The sequence below is a fragment of the Ustilago hordei genome (genome assembly GCF_900519145.1).
Source record: "Ustilago hordei strain Uho2 genome assembly, contig: UHO2_contig_07, whole genome shotgun sequence".
Lineage (NCBI taxonomy): Eukaryota > Fungi > Basidiomycota > Ustilaginomycetes > Ustilaginales > Ustilaginaceae > Ustilago > Ustilago hordei.
Genome location: NW_024545289.1, coordinates 548232 through 562091, shown reverse-complemented (window position 1 = coordinate 562091; position 13860 = coordinate 548232). Strand labels below are relative to the sequence as shown.

Genomic DNA, 13860 nt, shown 5'->3' with positions numbered 1-13860 from the left:
TTTGTCTTAAAGCAGCAGTGACATCGTACTCAGACTCTCCCCGATCGCCAGTTATCGGGACCAAACTTCTTTATATTTCAACATCGGCTTATCTTGGCGCCATGCCTTTTGTTTGGCACAGGCCTTCACAAAGGTGATGTCGAAATGCACTCGATGTAAGGCTTTAAACCGAAGCTTGTGATGAAACCGTACGATGCTTCGGACCACATCAACCTTGCTCCGCTGATGTGGTGAAAGACATTGCCGGCCCTGGCACTAGGCAAGTCCGAGGTTCAAACACCATGTCTTGGATCAAGTCTCTGCGCGATCGCGCAGCTCAAGCTGGTGGTTCCAAGGTACCCGAAACTCCCTATCACACCGATTGGTCTCGATCTCTTGCAAATGCACAGCTCAGCAGCGCAGGCACATTCAATGAAGGCCTACTGTCTGGTCTCGCTCTACCAGGCGAGGTCACCGCTATGGCTTTCGAGCCTGTACAGGGGTTCCTCGCAGTTGGCACCACGCTCGGTACTATCCACCTGTTCGGCTCGCCCGCAGTGCAAATATCGTTCTCGCTTCGGCCAGCCCACAAAGTCAGCCACCTCACCTTCAAGTCCGACACAGGCCTGCTGATCTGCATAGATGAGAAAGATAACATCAGCATCTACGACCTTTCACGACCAGATCCTCAAATCAGAGCAGCTCAAGGATCGTCTAACAATCAGTATCGCGCTTCGACCGCCTCGACTGGGCATAGCATCACAGGTCCACCACACCCAGACACCCCTCAAAGGGTTGGCGTACACACCGTACGCAACAAGGTCGTTTCTATCGAGGTCTCGTCGGCTCATTCTCACATGTTTCTCGGTCTGCGCGATGGAACCGTCGACACTTTTGACCTTGAGAGAATGAGTCATTCGCCCTATCGCGTGCCGAACCTCTGGTGGGAAGAGGAGGAGATTCTGCGCAAATCAGGGGTGCCAGATGCACCAAATCGCCGTCACGTGCCTCTGATCATCGATATCAAAACGCATCCCAAGGACATCAATCAGCTGCTTCTGGCGTACGAGGGTGGTGCAATCCTTCTGGATGTACGCGAGCGTGCTGTGCTCAAGACGTTCCAGCTCCGCTTGCTGCCCGGTGCTCTCGGTTCTGGTGGAAACCCGCAGCTCATCTGGACAGAGCGAGCATCGCCGGCCACTTGTGTAGCATGGCGACCCGATGGAGAAGTATTTGCCATGGGACACGAAGATGGCTGCATCTCCTTCTGGCACGTGCGTGATGATGACAAGCCGATCATGGTCCGCACACTCGACTGCCTTGATGTCGAGAAGCCAGTCACAGATCCGGCGCTAATGGAGACCCCGAGACCGCCAAAAGAACCTGTCTTCAAGCTTGCCTGGTCTGGCTTCCCAGAGAAGGGATGGATCGACAAGGCAAGTGAGAGTGCAGCCAGCTGGCAATCTCAACAACGCCAACGCAGCACCTCTACCACCGAGTACACTCAAGAACCTCTCAAGGGCACCGTTCTCACTATCCTTGGCGGAGCCAATTTAGGACTTGACACGCCTGGCCTCTTCTGTGTCAGCTTACCGCCATATGCTGCAGCCCTCTCTCTGTGGGGAGGTGGCACCGTCGAAGCCAACCACAAGCTTCGAGTCGCTCTGCATGACTCCCTTATACCCAGCTCTGAGGTCGTGTATCCCACGTCAAGTGCTGTCGAGGACTTCATCCTGCTGCCGCGCAGCAACCCACACTATTCTGGTCACTACGATCCTTCAGCTGTAGTTATACTCCTTGCCGCAGACCCTGCGCTACCAACTCTGCCGCCACCTGCTGCTGCGCGTGGCCTCGCATGCTTTGCTTTTCCACCTCACCCTCGGACCGGCACGTCTGCTGCGCGATACGCCGGTGCTGGGCCAAGCTCAGCTCCATATCCTTTGGTGCCGCAGAAAGAGCTGCATCTTCCCTTGCCGCTGACTCTAGCTGGTGGAGGTGCCATCCTAGGCGCGAAGCTCGAAACTTTGACCCCACATGCTTACAGGAAGTTGGTAGGGCCATTAGATGTCACTGGCTTGAACCAGAAGCAGGAGCAGGAAGCTTCAGGCTCCGCGCTCCGCTCCTCGTACAATGAAACAAAGCCTCCGGTCGAGTTGTCAGGAGGTAAAGCATCTGCGTCTCTGTCAGGAGAGGGCACCGAAACCATTCCAGAAGTGCTGCGCTCGAGCTCATTCCGCATCCTATTCTCTTGGCATCTCGACGGCACGGTGCGCTTCTATGATGCTAGCCCGCACTTGCTTCTGATGGGTGAAGTAGACGACGGTGACTTGCGCAGTCAGTCTCCCTCTCCTCGGATCTGGCTGCAGACTGGCTTCCCGTCACCCTTGCCTCATCTGACCATTGACGTGAGGAACGTGTTGCGAGATCCTTCGATGATGGGACATCCATCCTTTGACAGGACGCGTGGTCGAGCCAGAGTCCATGTTGTGCAGTTTGCTGCCGAAGTGCTCGAAGCGACAATCTCGCTGTCAACAGGGCAGTTGCTTAACATGCGCTTTGGTTTCGCCCAGCTCAGCGAGACCGATGCCATTCAAGAAGAAGTCGAAGAAACGCTCAGAGAGGAAGCGGAACAATCCCATTTCGCGATCCCACCAGTCTCGAGCCCTCGTGGAGCTGGCAGGTCATCTCTTTCACTCGCGTCGCCGCGATCCGAACACGGTATGGGAACCGCAAAGCAGCTTGATGCTGAGATGTCGCAGGCCATGCATGAGCTTGGAGTCGGCCAAAACGACCAAGGAGAGTTACCGACCCAGATGGGCACCCCTCACGCTGCAGGTGTGCCGCCGCCTCGTCCGCGTCGCGACCCGAAGAGGCTGAGCGCACATGGCATGCAAGACTTTGATGCTCACAGTGGCTCGTTCGATCATGAAGCCCCAGGTGCCATGCCGCCAGCATCGGGACCAAGGCACAGCGCGGCGATGCCGCCAATCGCAGCCATGCAGGAATATGACGAGATTGTGATGCTCCAGCACCTGGCAGATCCACGACACGATGGCTTCAAGCCGAACGTCATGATCGACCTGATGCGAGGAGAAGTGTCAGCTTTCGCTTGCAGTAATATCGGCTTCCTGGCCATCGCTCACGGTACAGCCTTAGCGGTGATGGACTTCCGCAGCGCAGAGCTGATCCTTAAAGAAGGATTTGGCGGTCAGCAGGACTCATCGATGGGCGACAGTAGCGACGCTCGTGCGCTTCGCAAGGTGCTGGAAGCCGAGTCTAAGAGCCCAATAATGCATCTTAGCTTCAGTATCTGCCGTGTTGCTGAAGATCCCAGCTTAGCACCGCGTCTGATTGTGATCCGGGTAAATGGCTTGACCACCGTTTGGACGCTTCAGAAAACGCTGGACATGTGGCTGATCGAGCGCACGAGCACACACAAGTTGGAGGAGCTCAGCGATGTGCGAGCCGTCCACATCCTGGACCTCGAAGGCCGAGCTCGATCTGCCTTGCCTAACGAGCTGCAACAGGCTCTACGCGAGCAAGAGTATGGACCCATCGGATCTATTTCCGAGGCTACCGTTCCGGAGGCTGATGTGTTGCTCGGTTTCACCGATCGCCAAGTGAGCTTGCGATATGGTGTTACAGGCCCTGTCGTCTCACGTGCAGACGTTGGAGAAGGTGTCCTTGGCTGCGGCGTCATCGAACGGGCGCAAGACAAGGTGGCCTCGATAGCAACTCGAACGAGTATCCGGCTATTCAGCTTGCCCAAGCTGGAGCCCATCGTTCGTCTTCAACGTCACTATCGCGAGCTTGGCGAGTCAAGAGGCGTACGGCCATCGGTCTGCTTTGACGCGCATGGCGATTTTATTGAAGTCTGCAGCAGCCTCGACGTGAGATTGTGGACCATGTTTGCATCTCTGCGCAGAGCAGGTCAGCCGAATCTGACGCTCTTCAATGCGGCTTTGACGCATGCGATGCCTTTGCATCCGGGCGCAGTGGGCTCAGCAGCAGGAGTTGCAACCAGCATTGCAGGCTGGTTCGGCACCAAGACTACAGGAGCACTCTCAATCGGAGCACAGATGGACGCAGCACTTGCTGGACCCAAGCGACCAGACGCGCTCAAGCTAGGTGAAGTGCTCCGACCACGTGACTACAGACCACCTGTTGCTCCGCAGCCAGAAGCCTCATCTTCTCGAGCCAAGCCGGAAGAAGGAAGACCAACATCAGGTCTGGCCGCAGCCCAACGAGATGCAAGCAAGGCAAAAGCAGTAGCAGCATCTACCGAATCGGCGTGGACAACAGGCTATCAGAACATCGACCTTCTCAAAGCACGCGGTGCTATGGTCAGCGGTATCGAAGACGGTCTCACATCGCTGGAACGTGGAGCGAGCAACTTTTTGAAAAGCACGCGAGAAGCAGCGATCAAAGGTGCGGCTAAAGACAAGCTTAACAAGATGTTCTTCTAGGCAGCGTCACGCGCTTGCACTCTTGGCAATCGAACCTTTGTCACGGCTTGATTAGCTTCTGATCGTGAGTGCGCTTGAGCATGACGAGCTGTATTGTCGCAATCGTAAGGTTCAATCGAGGTCAAATAATGATTGCAAAGTCGCTCCAGAGCATCAGAAGATGAGCCAAATAGGGAAGCTCTGAGAAGAAAGGAAGAACGTGCCTACGCTAGACCCTTACAGTAACTAGCTTCCATAGAAGCACTGTCGTGCTCTGCCGCTGTGGAAGAAATGAAAAAGGAAAATGAAAATGAAATTGAAATTGAAATTGACGTGAAGCTGAACAGCCTTGGCGGGGAAACTTTTGCCGTTGCCGAGAACGAGAGCGTGTGTGTCAGTCGATACGCAGAGTGATCAAGAGTGTTGCAGTGCGGTTGTGGTGTCGTAGCTGTACCGATCCGACTCATCCAGTGCAGCATCTTTTTGACTTTGACTGAGTTTGTTCAGTGGATGTGCAGAGTTGCAGAAACCGTTGTTGATCGCGAATCAGTCACAGTTGCAGGTAAGTGTGCCTTTTTTCGGAGCCTTTTTCTTCCAAAAATGAACCTTTTCCCAAGATCACGGTAAGTAAGCAACCTTTTTCTTTTTCTTTTTCTTTTTCTTTTTCTTTTTCTTTTCTTTTTTCTTTTTCTTATTCGTTCGGCATTTTCCGCCTTGCTATTTGTTGTATTCGTTCACCCTGGCACCGTCGCTGTAATCTCCGCTCTTCTTTCCTGCCTGTCAACCTCTCACTCAGTTGAAGTCATTCGTCAGCGTCTTGGAGTCATTCGTCAGTGGTTGGGGTTGAGGTGTCTTTGTTGATGATGATAGTAGGAGAGAGAGAGAGCGAGAGAGCTAGGAGTCTATATATACAAAAGAAGAGCGGCGGACTACGGAGCATAACAAAGCATTTGCCTTGAGTAGGTTGTGACACATGTGGTCCGTGCTAAGATGTTCAGGCCTTTTACTCGGCCGTAAGCACTACCTTCACTGTCTCCACGCTTTGTGCGGCTTTATCTACTTCAACTCCCCCCCTCAACAGCATATGTACCCTGTTCATTATGCTGTTGCTTCAAGGTGTGACCTCCGTTCTTCAACACTGTTGCATAGCTCGGGGACCCCGTTCCGTACACTGCTGCCGGTATTTGCAGGTGTAGCCCAGATCTTGCTTGCTGCATTGCCTGCCTCCCAATGGGTTTCGTGAGTACATCTGCCAAGTTTCTTGTGGTGTCTACGTACTTGATCTGCACCCTTCCCTCTTGTACGTTGTTACGGACGAAGTGATACTTGGTGTCGATGTGCTTAAGCTTCCAGTGCTGTGCTGGGTCCTTACTAACCTGTATGCAACCAGTGTTGTCCGAGTAGACCGTCGGTGTGCCTGTGGCAATGCCAATTGAGCGTAGTAGCTGCTTGAGGAAGAGCACCTCACGTGTTGCTTCCGTGGCTGCAATGAACTCTGCCTCGACAGCAGACAATGACACGCATTTTTGTGTCGCTGACTTCCAGGCTACTAAGTTCCCGTACACTAACGCCACTGACCCCGATGTGCTTCTTCTCTGTATGGTGGCATCGCTTGCCCAGTTTGCATCGCTGTGTGCAACCAGTGGCTCTTGCGACTCACTTGCCCTATAAACCAACCCAACCTGCCTTGTGCTTTCGAGGTAGCGTAAGACCCTTTGTGCTGCCTGATAATGCTCCTGCGATGGTTCACGCATGTGCCTAGCGAGAACACCCACGGTGAGACTAAGGTCGGGCCGGGTGCTGTTGGCGACCCAGAGCAGCTTGCCAACAATCACCGGATACTCCTTCTGTTGTGCTGCGCTTGCGACAAGGGTTCCCTCCGGTATGCTCTGCATTGGAACCATGGTCGGCTTCGTGCGTTTGTCCAAGTGCTTTGCCAGCACTTGGTCGATGTACCCTGACTGACCAATCGTCATGGTGCGCATCGCACGGTTTCGACTGATTTTGATGCCCAAGAAGTGAGAGACCTCACCACTATCTTCCATCTTCCATCTCTGACCAATCTGCTTCTTAACCTTTAGGACCGTTTCCAGCTGTGGTGCTATGACTAGTGTATCATCGACGTAGATGACCACAATGGCCATATCTTCACCCTGTCCCTTGGTGTAGATGCAGGGAGCGCACTCTACCTGGAAGAATCCCATGCGTCGCAAAGACCTGTCAAACTCCTGATTCCATTCTCGCCCAGACTGCTTTAGGCCATATAGGCCCTTGACTACCTTGTACACCTTGCCGGGTGCTACTCCTGATCCTCCTGGCGGCTTCATGTAGATTGCTTCCTTTAACGTGGAGTTCAAGTAAGCCATAGTGATGTCCAGAGCATGTACCTCCCAGTTGTTCTGCACTGCTAGTGCTAAGATGGCTCTGATCGCTCCGAGGGGTGCTACTGGAGAGAAGGTTTCTGTCATGGGCCTGGATGCTCAAGAAGCAGGAGGGTCATGGGTTCATATGGAAGGAGCACAGGTATCGAAGACCTAGTCGACACCAGTAGAGAGCATGGTCGTAGTGCAGTCTCCATGGAGACCATGGACTCCTATGGACTCACATGCAAAGGAGGGCCAAGCACAGCCACGAAGAGGACCAAGCTCAAGGAGCATGCAGATGGTTACCACTCAGGGGCTCGAGAGACAAGAGCCAAAGGAACTGTCACTGATCATGAGGAAGAGGAGCAGTGTCGACAAGAGGCACAGGGGTGCCAAGCAGGAGAGGCCCCTGAGCAGTACTCGATGAAGAAGGTACTCTCTGGAGAGAGAGCAGGAGCAGCATCGCTGGCAATGCTGTGAAGAGGTATATAACCATGCTTTCTCATCATCATAGGTCGAGTGGATCCCCATCCACTCTACTCACCATAACTAGTTATCACTTCAGCATAAGTATACATTAGTTTTAGTCAGCATAGCAGCAATCTATCAAGGTTGTTCCTCATCGTAGTGTGCGTGTTGTATCACCACTACCTGACGTCCGAAGGCGCCCATAGCAGGTTAGCGGTCCGGATATAGATAGAACCGAAGGCAGTAGTCCACTGCGGTCCGGGGATCACTTCAAAGCATCAAGTCAACACACTGGACACTCGTGTTGACGCCACCAATCTTATCATCAACACCATCAACCTCATTATCATCGACATCACCAATCTCAGCACCAACACCATCAACCTCATCATCATCAACACCCACACCAGACCTTGGTGTCATCATAACATTGATATTGATCGTGCCGAGCTACCCCTGAACGGAGTGTCCACAGAGGCCAGCCGGAACCTACGATAGTATATACAACAAACGCCACCTGCTGTCACTGCACAACTTGATAGTCACCGAGTATCTCGAGACAATAGCTGTCGCACAGTTTGATAGTCACCGAGTATCTCGACAGACCGACCTGGGTTTCAGGCGCGAGACCCCTGACATTAGAGTGGATCGTTCAAGCAGCTCCTCACGATCACCATGACGGACCCAGACCTCAACAACAAGCTCGATAGACTACTCACTCTATTGGAAGCACAGCTAGAGCTTACCAGACAGGGTCATCGAGAGGAACGATTACAACGAGCTCAACTGAGCAGGGAGGAGACAATGGACCTCTCTCACTCAGAAGACCAAGCAGGAGGAGGAGATGAGTCTATGATAGGAGACCCACATACTCCTACTCCAGCTCCACGACCAAGACGATCAGTCTCATTCAACCTGGATGAGCAAGAGGACATCAACTACGAGAAGTATGCTTCACCTACTGGGCCAAGATATGTCAAGACTAAGCTGGACCCCTACAGCAGGACTAGGACGGACCCTTACCCCCTGGACCACGAGGAGGATACCAGCATCATGGCAGAGCTTAACCGGTCAAAGCCCATTGCCACCCCCTTTCCAAAGTTCAATCCCCGAGACATGGAGATCTTCATTCTAGAAGCCGAAGCATGGTTTAAGTTCAACCAGGTGTATGAGCAGTCTAGGATGATCAATCACATGGGTGCTCAACTGGAAGGGACAGCAAGAGAGTGGTGGACCTCCAAGCTCCGTATTGATAGAGCTAGAGAAGGAAGGTTGTTCAATGATTGGCACTACTTCACAGAGCGACTGTCAGAGCAGTTCAACCCACGCAATGCTAGGATGGAGGCATACAACAAGCTGTTGGCTCTCAGACTCACAAGTGATGCTCCTGGTGCCGCCACACGTCATGTAGAGCGGTTCAGAGACTTGGAAGGACAGGTCAACCTAGATGACAATGAGCTAGTGATTGATCTCTTCAGAGGTAGTCTCACTCGTAGCATACAGGAGAAGTTCGAGAGGAATCCACCTGGGAAGAGATGGGAGTGGTATCGAGAGGTCGAGGAGATCGATCGACAGAGGATGCTACTACAGCAGTCCTCGGCTAGACACTCACTTCCAAATGCCACGTCGCCTCCACTAAGAACTGGGTCTCGGCCAAATCAAAGTTCAATCCCCATCCGACAACCCACTCAACCTTATCCAGCTCGATCACCATCACAAGCAACTACACAAGCAACTATACAAAACCTAAACCGACCCCTTCCTCATCATCCCACCCAACCCTCGAAGCAAGGAAGCCCTGCTCCATCAGGTATCAACACCTGTCATGTATGCAAGGGTATCGGCCATTGGGCCAGAGACTGCCCCAGCAGGAGGGTAAACCCTCTTAGCTCTCGACCCATGGGACCAAAGGTTATGGTCACCACAGCAGACCCCTTCGAGGAGGCCACCGACTCAGGAGATGGCCCCACAGGCAGCACTGAGACGGGTGACCCCGAGGCCATGGACCTCAGTTCATACCAGCAACCCATGGACCCCGATCACGAGGAGGAGCACGATGATGATGACGACGAGGGAAACGTCAGTGGGGTGATGCACTGATGGCATGCATTGCTCTACAAACCTCCTCGCCATCACTCTGTATATATCAAGATTGTCAAGTATGTTTCTCTACCAGTGGAGGCAAAGCAGTACTGGAGCTCTCTGGAATGGTTCAAGACCATCCTGCTCGGATACTAGCTGATACCGGTGCTGGTTTGTCCATAGTCTCAGATTCTTTCATTAGTAAGTACCAAATACCCACAAAACCCATAAAAACAAGATCGATCCATGGTGTCACCGGGCACCAACTCTCCATCAATAGTTCTGCGAGCATGCAGGTATCTATTGGTACACACAATCTGGGTGTGGTCGAAGCTTCAGTGGCCGACACTGCGGACTATGACCTCATCCTGGGGTTCACTGAGCTACGGAGGCTCAAACCCACCATACAATGGGATACGGGCCAGCTGGAGTTCAAGACTCAGGAGCAGGACCGACCCCCTAGGAGACCCCCTGAAGCAGCAAGAGCAGGGGACCTAACCATGAGGAGACCAACCCTTCATGGTAACGAGTTTGTCTCAGCAGAGCGCATACTACGAGCAGCTCTGGAAGATGGACCCATAGGGTTCATGCTGTTAGAGGAGCCACCATCATCACTCCCAGCCTTTGGTTTTGTACCTACAGGCGCAGACAAAGGAGTCGAGATGGAGGTGGAGGTAGATAAGGTGGTGACGGCTGCAGACATACCAAAGCCATACCAACACCTGCGAGATGTGTTTGATGAGGTGGAAGCAGACAAGCTGCCCCATCATACCGAGCATGATCTCCACCTCGAGTTGATAGAAGGAGGGAAGCCACCTCAAGGGCCCCTATACCTTAAGGGACCCAAGGAGATGTCCGAGTTGAGGAGATACTTGGATGAGAACCTCGAGAAGGGGTTCATAAGACCATCGAAGAGCCCGGCACGATCACCAGTGCTCTTCGTACCAAAGAAGGATGGAGGTCTCAGACTCTGTGTGGACTACAGAGGTCTCAACGAGATCACTGTCAAGAACAGGGCACCATTGCCCCTCATCGAGGAGCAGCTGTTCTTACTCAGGAAGGCAAGGATCTATACCAAGCTAGACCTTAGAGCAGCATACAACCTCATCCGGATTGCTAAAGGAGATGAATGGAAGACAGCTTTTGGCACTCAGTTGGGACTCTATGAGTACCTAGTGATGCCCTTTGGCCTAGCCAATGCTCCGGCTCACTTCCAGTCATTCATCAATGACATCTTCCGAGACATCATTGGAGTATATGTAGTGGTATACTTAGATGACTTCCTGATCTTCAGTGACACTGAAGAGGTACATGTGAAGCATGTCACCGAGGTCCTCACTCGCTTAAGGAGCAACAGGCTCTTTGCTAAGCTGTCGAAGTGTGAGTTCCACACCAAGACAGTCGAGTTCCTGGGGTACATCATCAAGCCAACGGGCATAGAGATGGACCCAGAAAAGGTGCGCACTGTCAAGGAGTGGCCAATGCCAGAGTCAATCCATGACATCCAGAGGTTCCTGGGTTTTGCCAACTTCTATCGAAGGTTCATAGCCCACTTTGCTCGCATAGCCAAGCCCTTGACAGCACTGGTAAAGCCTATAGAACGGTTCAAGAAGCTCGAGCTACCAGAGGAGGCCCAACAGGCCTTCCACAAGCTCATCCAGGCCTTCACATCAGCAGGAGTGCTTCAGCACTTCGACTACCACCTTCCAACAAGGTTGGAGACTGATGCAAGTGACTTTGCTATAGCAGGAGTGCTCAAGCAGGAGCATGAAGGACGATGGCATCCAGTGGCCTTCTACTCTAGGAAGATGTCTTCTGCCGAGAAGAACTATGAGATCCATGATAAGGAGCTCCTAGCTGTGGTCGCCTGCCTCACTCAGTGGCGACACATGCTAGCTGGACTACCGAACCAACTGGTCATCCTCACTGACCATGAAGCCCTCAAGTACTTCAAGTCACAGAGACGCATCACAGGACGACAAGCTCGATGGGCAATACTACTAGCAGACTTCGACTTCATATTGCAGTATCGACCAGGAGACAAAGGTGGTGAGCCCGATGCTCTCACCAGAAGGACAGACATGCAACCAGCCGGTGAAGAGCAGGATCACAATGTAAGGCAACTACTGCCTCCTCGAGTGTTCAAGGAGACAGCAGACCATGACTCGCTCCTAGTGGCCCCCATGATCTCGATGGAGTCCATAGCATCAAAAGGTCTCAAAGACCTGGTCAAGATCTTCCAGCCTTTAGACCAAGAGCTACAGGAGATACATAGGAAGAAGCCTTTCGAACTCAAGGATGACTTATGGTACAGTGGAGGAAGGTTGGTTATCCCCAAGGTGATCATGCCAGGGAGGACCAACAACCGACACTCAAGGAGTGCCAAGGAGGTAGATGGACAGTCTCTCTCTGTAGAGCATCTGCGATTCATGGTGATGACCCAATGTCATGATGGTATCACTGCTGGACACGTAGGAAGAGATGCTACCATCAAGGCAGCTCAACGACATTACTGGTGGCCAAACATGACAGCTTGGATTGCAGACTATGTAGCAAGTTGTCCTGTATGTGCTAGGTACAAAGCTCCTCGTCATCGTCCATATGGTTTGCTACAGCCACTAGCAACCCCAGACAGGCCCTGGGGCTCCATATCCCTCGACTTCATTGAAGGACTACCACCATCAAAGAAGTATGACTCCAAGACCTATGACTCTATCCTAGTCATCGTCGACAGGTTAACCAAGTTTGCCATACTAGCTCCAACCCATAAGACAGTCACAGCCAAACAGACTGCAGTATTGCTATATGGACACATGGTTAGACTCTTCGGATACCCAGATCACATGGTCTCGGACCGAGGCAGGCAGTTCATATCAGGAGCATGGAAGGCATTTGCAGAGCAAATGGGTGTGAAGCACTCACTTAGCATGGCCTACCATCCTCAAACTGATGGTCAGACAGAGAGAGTCAATCAGCTCATAGAGCAATATCTCAGGATGTACTGCAACTATGAGCAGAATGACTGGGCCAACCTGCTGGACACTGCGGCCTTTGTATATAACAACACGGTCCACAACAGCATTGGTGTCTCACCATTCTTTGCATGCTATGGATGGAACCCCAAAGCTCATCCTGACATCCCTCAACGACTAGGAGTCAATGATCCAGGTCGCTTCGAGTACCTCATGGATGGAAAGGAGCGTTGCAAGTACCTCCAGGAGCAGATCAGAGAGGCACAACGTAGATCAGTAAACCAGTATAACAGGAAGCACAAGGACATCGAGTTTAAAGTGGGTGATATGGTCTATATCAACCGACGAAACTGGAAGACAAGGAGACCCACACCCAAGTTAGACACCCGGTTCGCAGGACCCTACCCAGTTCAGGAACGGGTAGGACGCCGAGCTTATCGAATCACATTGCCAGCAAACCTTAGGGTGCATGATGTGTTCCATGTCTCCATGCTCGAGCCAGCAAGAACAAGTTCTCTTCCTCAACGTGCTGAACAGCCCACCATACCATCACTTCCAGATGAGGACCTCGATTTCGAAGTCGAAGCACTCATCGACAAGCGTTCACACAATGGGACTACGGAGTACAAGGTGTTGTGGAGAGGGTACTCAGAGGAAGCTGCTTCATGGGAACCAGTAGAGAACCTCAACTGTCCCGACCTCATCCAGGAGTATGAGGTGTCGGAGGGGGGACGAGTGAGTAGACAGAGTGGAGAGAGGAGGAGAGAACAGGAGGAGTAGAGAGAGGAAGAGGAAGGAGGATGACGTTGAGAGAAGGAGGAAGGATGATGTTGGCGATGTTGTCAAGGAGGAGGAGTCAGCATGAACCAGACCAGAGCATGCCTCGACGGAGCTCGGCTCTTAAGAGGGGGGTAGTGTCATGGGCCTGGATGCTCAAGAAGCAGGAGGGTCATGGGTTCATATGGAAGGAGCACAGGTATCGAAGACCTAGTCGACACCAGTAGAGAGCATGGTCGTAGTGCAGTCTCCATGGAGACCATGGACTCCTATGGACTCACATGCAAAGGAGGGCCAAGCACAAGCCACGAAGAGGACCAAGCTCAAGGAGCATGCAGATGGTTACCATTCAGGGGCTCGAGAGACAAGAGCCAAAGGAACTGTCACTGATCAAAGGAGGAGGAGCAGTGTCGAAGGAGTCGACACCAGGTCATGAGGAGGAGGAGCAGTGTCGACAAGAGGCACAGGGGTGCTAAGCAGGAGAGGCCCCTGAGCAATACTCGATGAAGAAGGTACTCTCTGGAGAGAGAGCAGGAGCAGCATCGCTGGCAATGCTGTGAAGAGGTATATAACCATGCTTTCTCATCATCATAGGTCGAGTGGATCCCCATCCACTCTACTCACCATAACTAGTTATCACTTCAGCATAAGTATACATTAGTTTCAGTCAGCATAGCAGCAATCTATCAAGGTTGCTCCTCATCGTAGTGTGTGTGTTGTATCACCACTACCTGACGTCCGAAGGCGCCTATAGCAGGTTAGCGGTCCGGATAT

General features: G+C 52.5%; 3 protein-coding genes across 3 annotated transcripts; 2 read left to right on the top strand and 1 right to left on the bottom strand.

The window, feature by feature from the left end:
• Positions 1-281: 281 nt before the first annotated feature.
• On the top strand, positions 282-4445 carry UHO2_03965 (uncharacterized protein; the record flags this gene model as incomplete). The annotated part of the gene is made up of 1 exon (XM_041559922.1): positions 282-4445. One exon carries the CDS (start codon positions 282-284, stop codon positions 4443-4445), a length of 4164 nt encoding a protein of 1387 aa, XP_041415856.1.
• Positions 4446-5485: 1040 nt separating this feature from the next.
• On the bottom strand, positions 5486-6892 carry UHO2_03964 (uncharacterized protein; the record flags this gene model as incomplete). Its single annotated transcript, XM_041559921.1, has 1 exon — positions 5486-6892. One exon carries the CDS (start codon positions 6890-6892, stop codon positions 5486-5488), a length of 1407 nt encoding a protein of 468 aa, XP_041415855.1.
• A 2570-nt stretch (positions 6893-9462) lies between these two features.
• UHO2_03963 (uncharacterized protein) lies at positions 9463-13522 on the top strand (the record flags this gene model as incomplete). The annotated part of the gene is made up of 2 exons (XM_041559920.1): positions 9463-13044; positions 13334-13522. The coding sequence occupies 2 exons, from the start codon at positions 9463-9465 to the stop codon at positions 13520-13522; spliced, it is 3771 nt and encodes a 1256-aa protein (XP_041415854.1).
• Between the last annotated feature and the right edge of the window lie 338 nt (positions 13523-13860).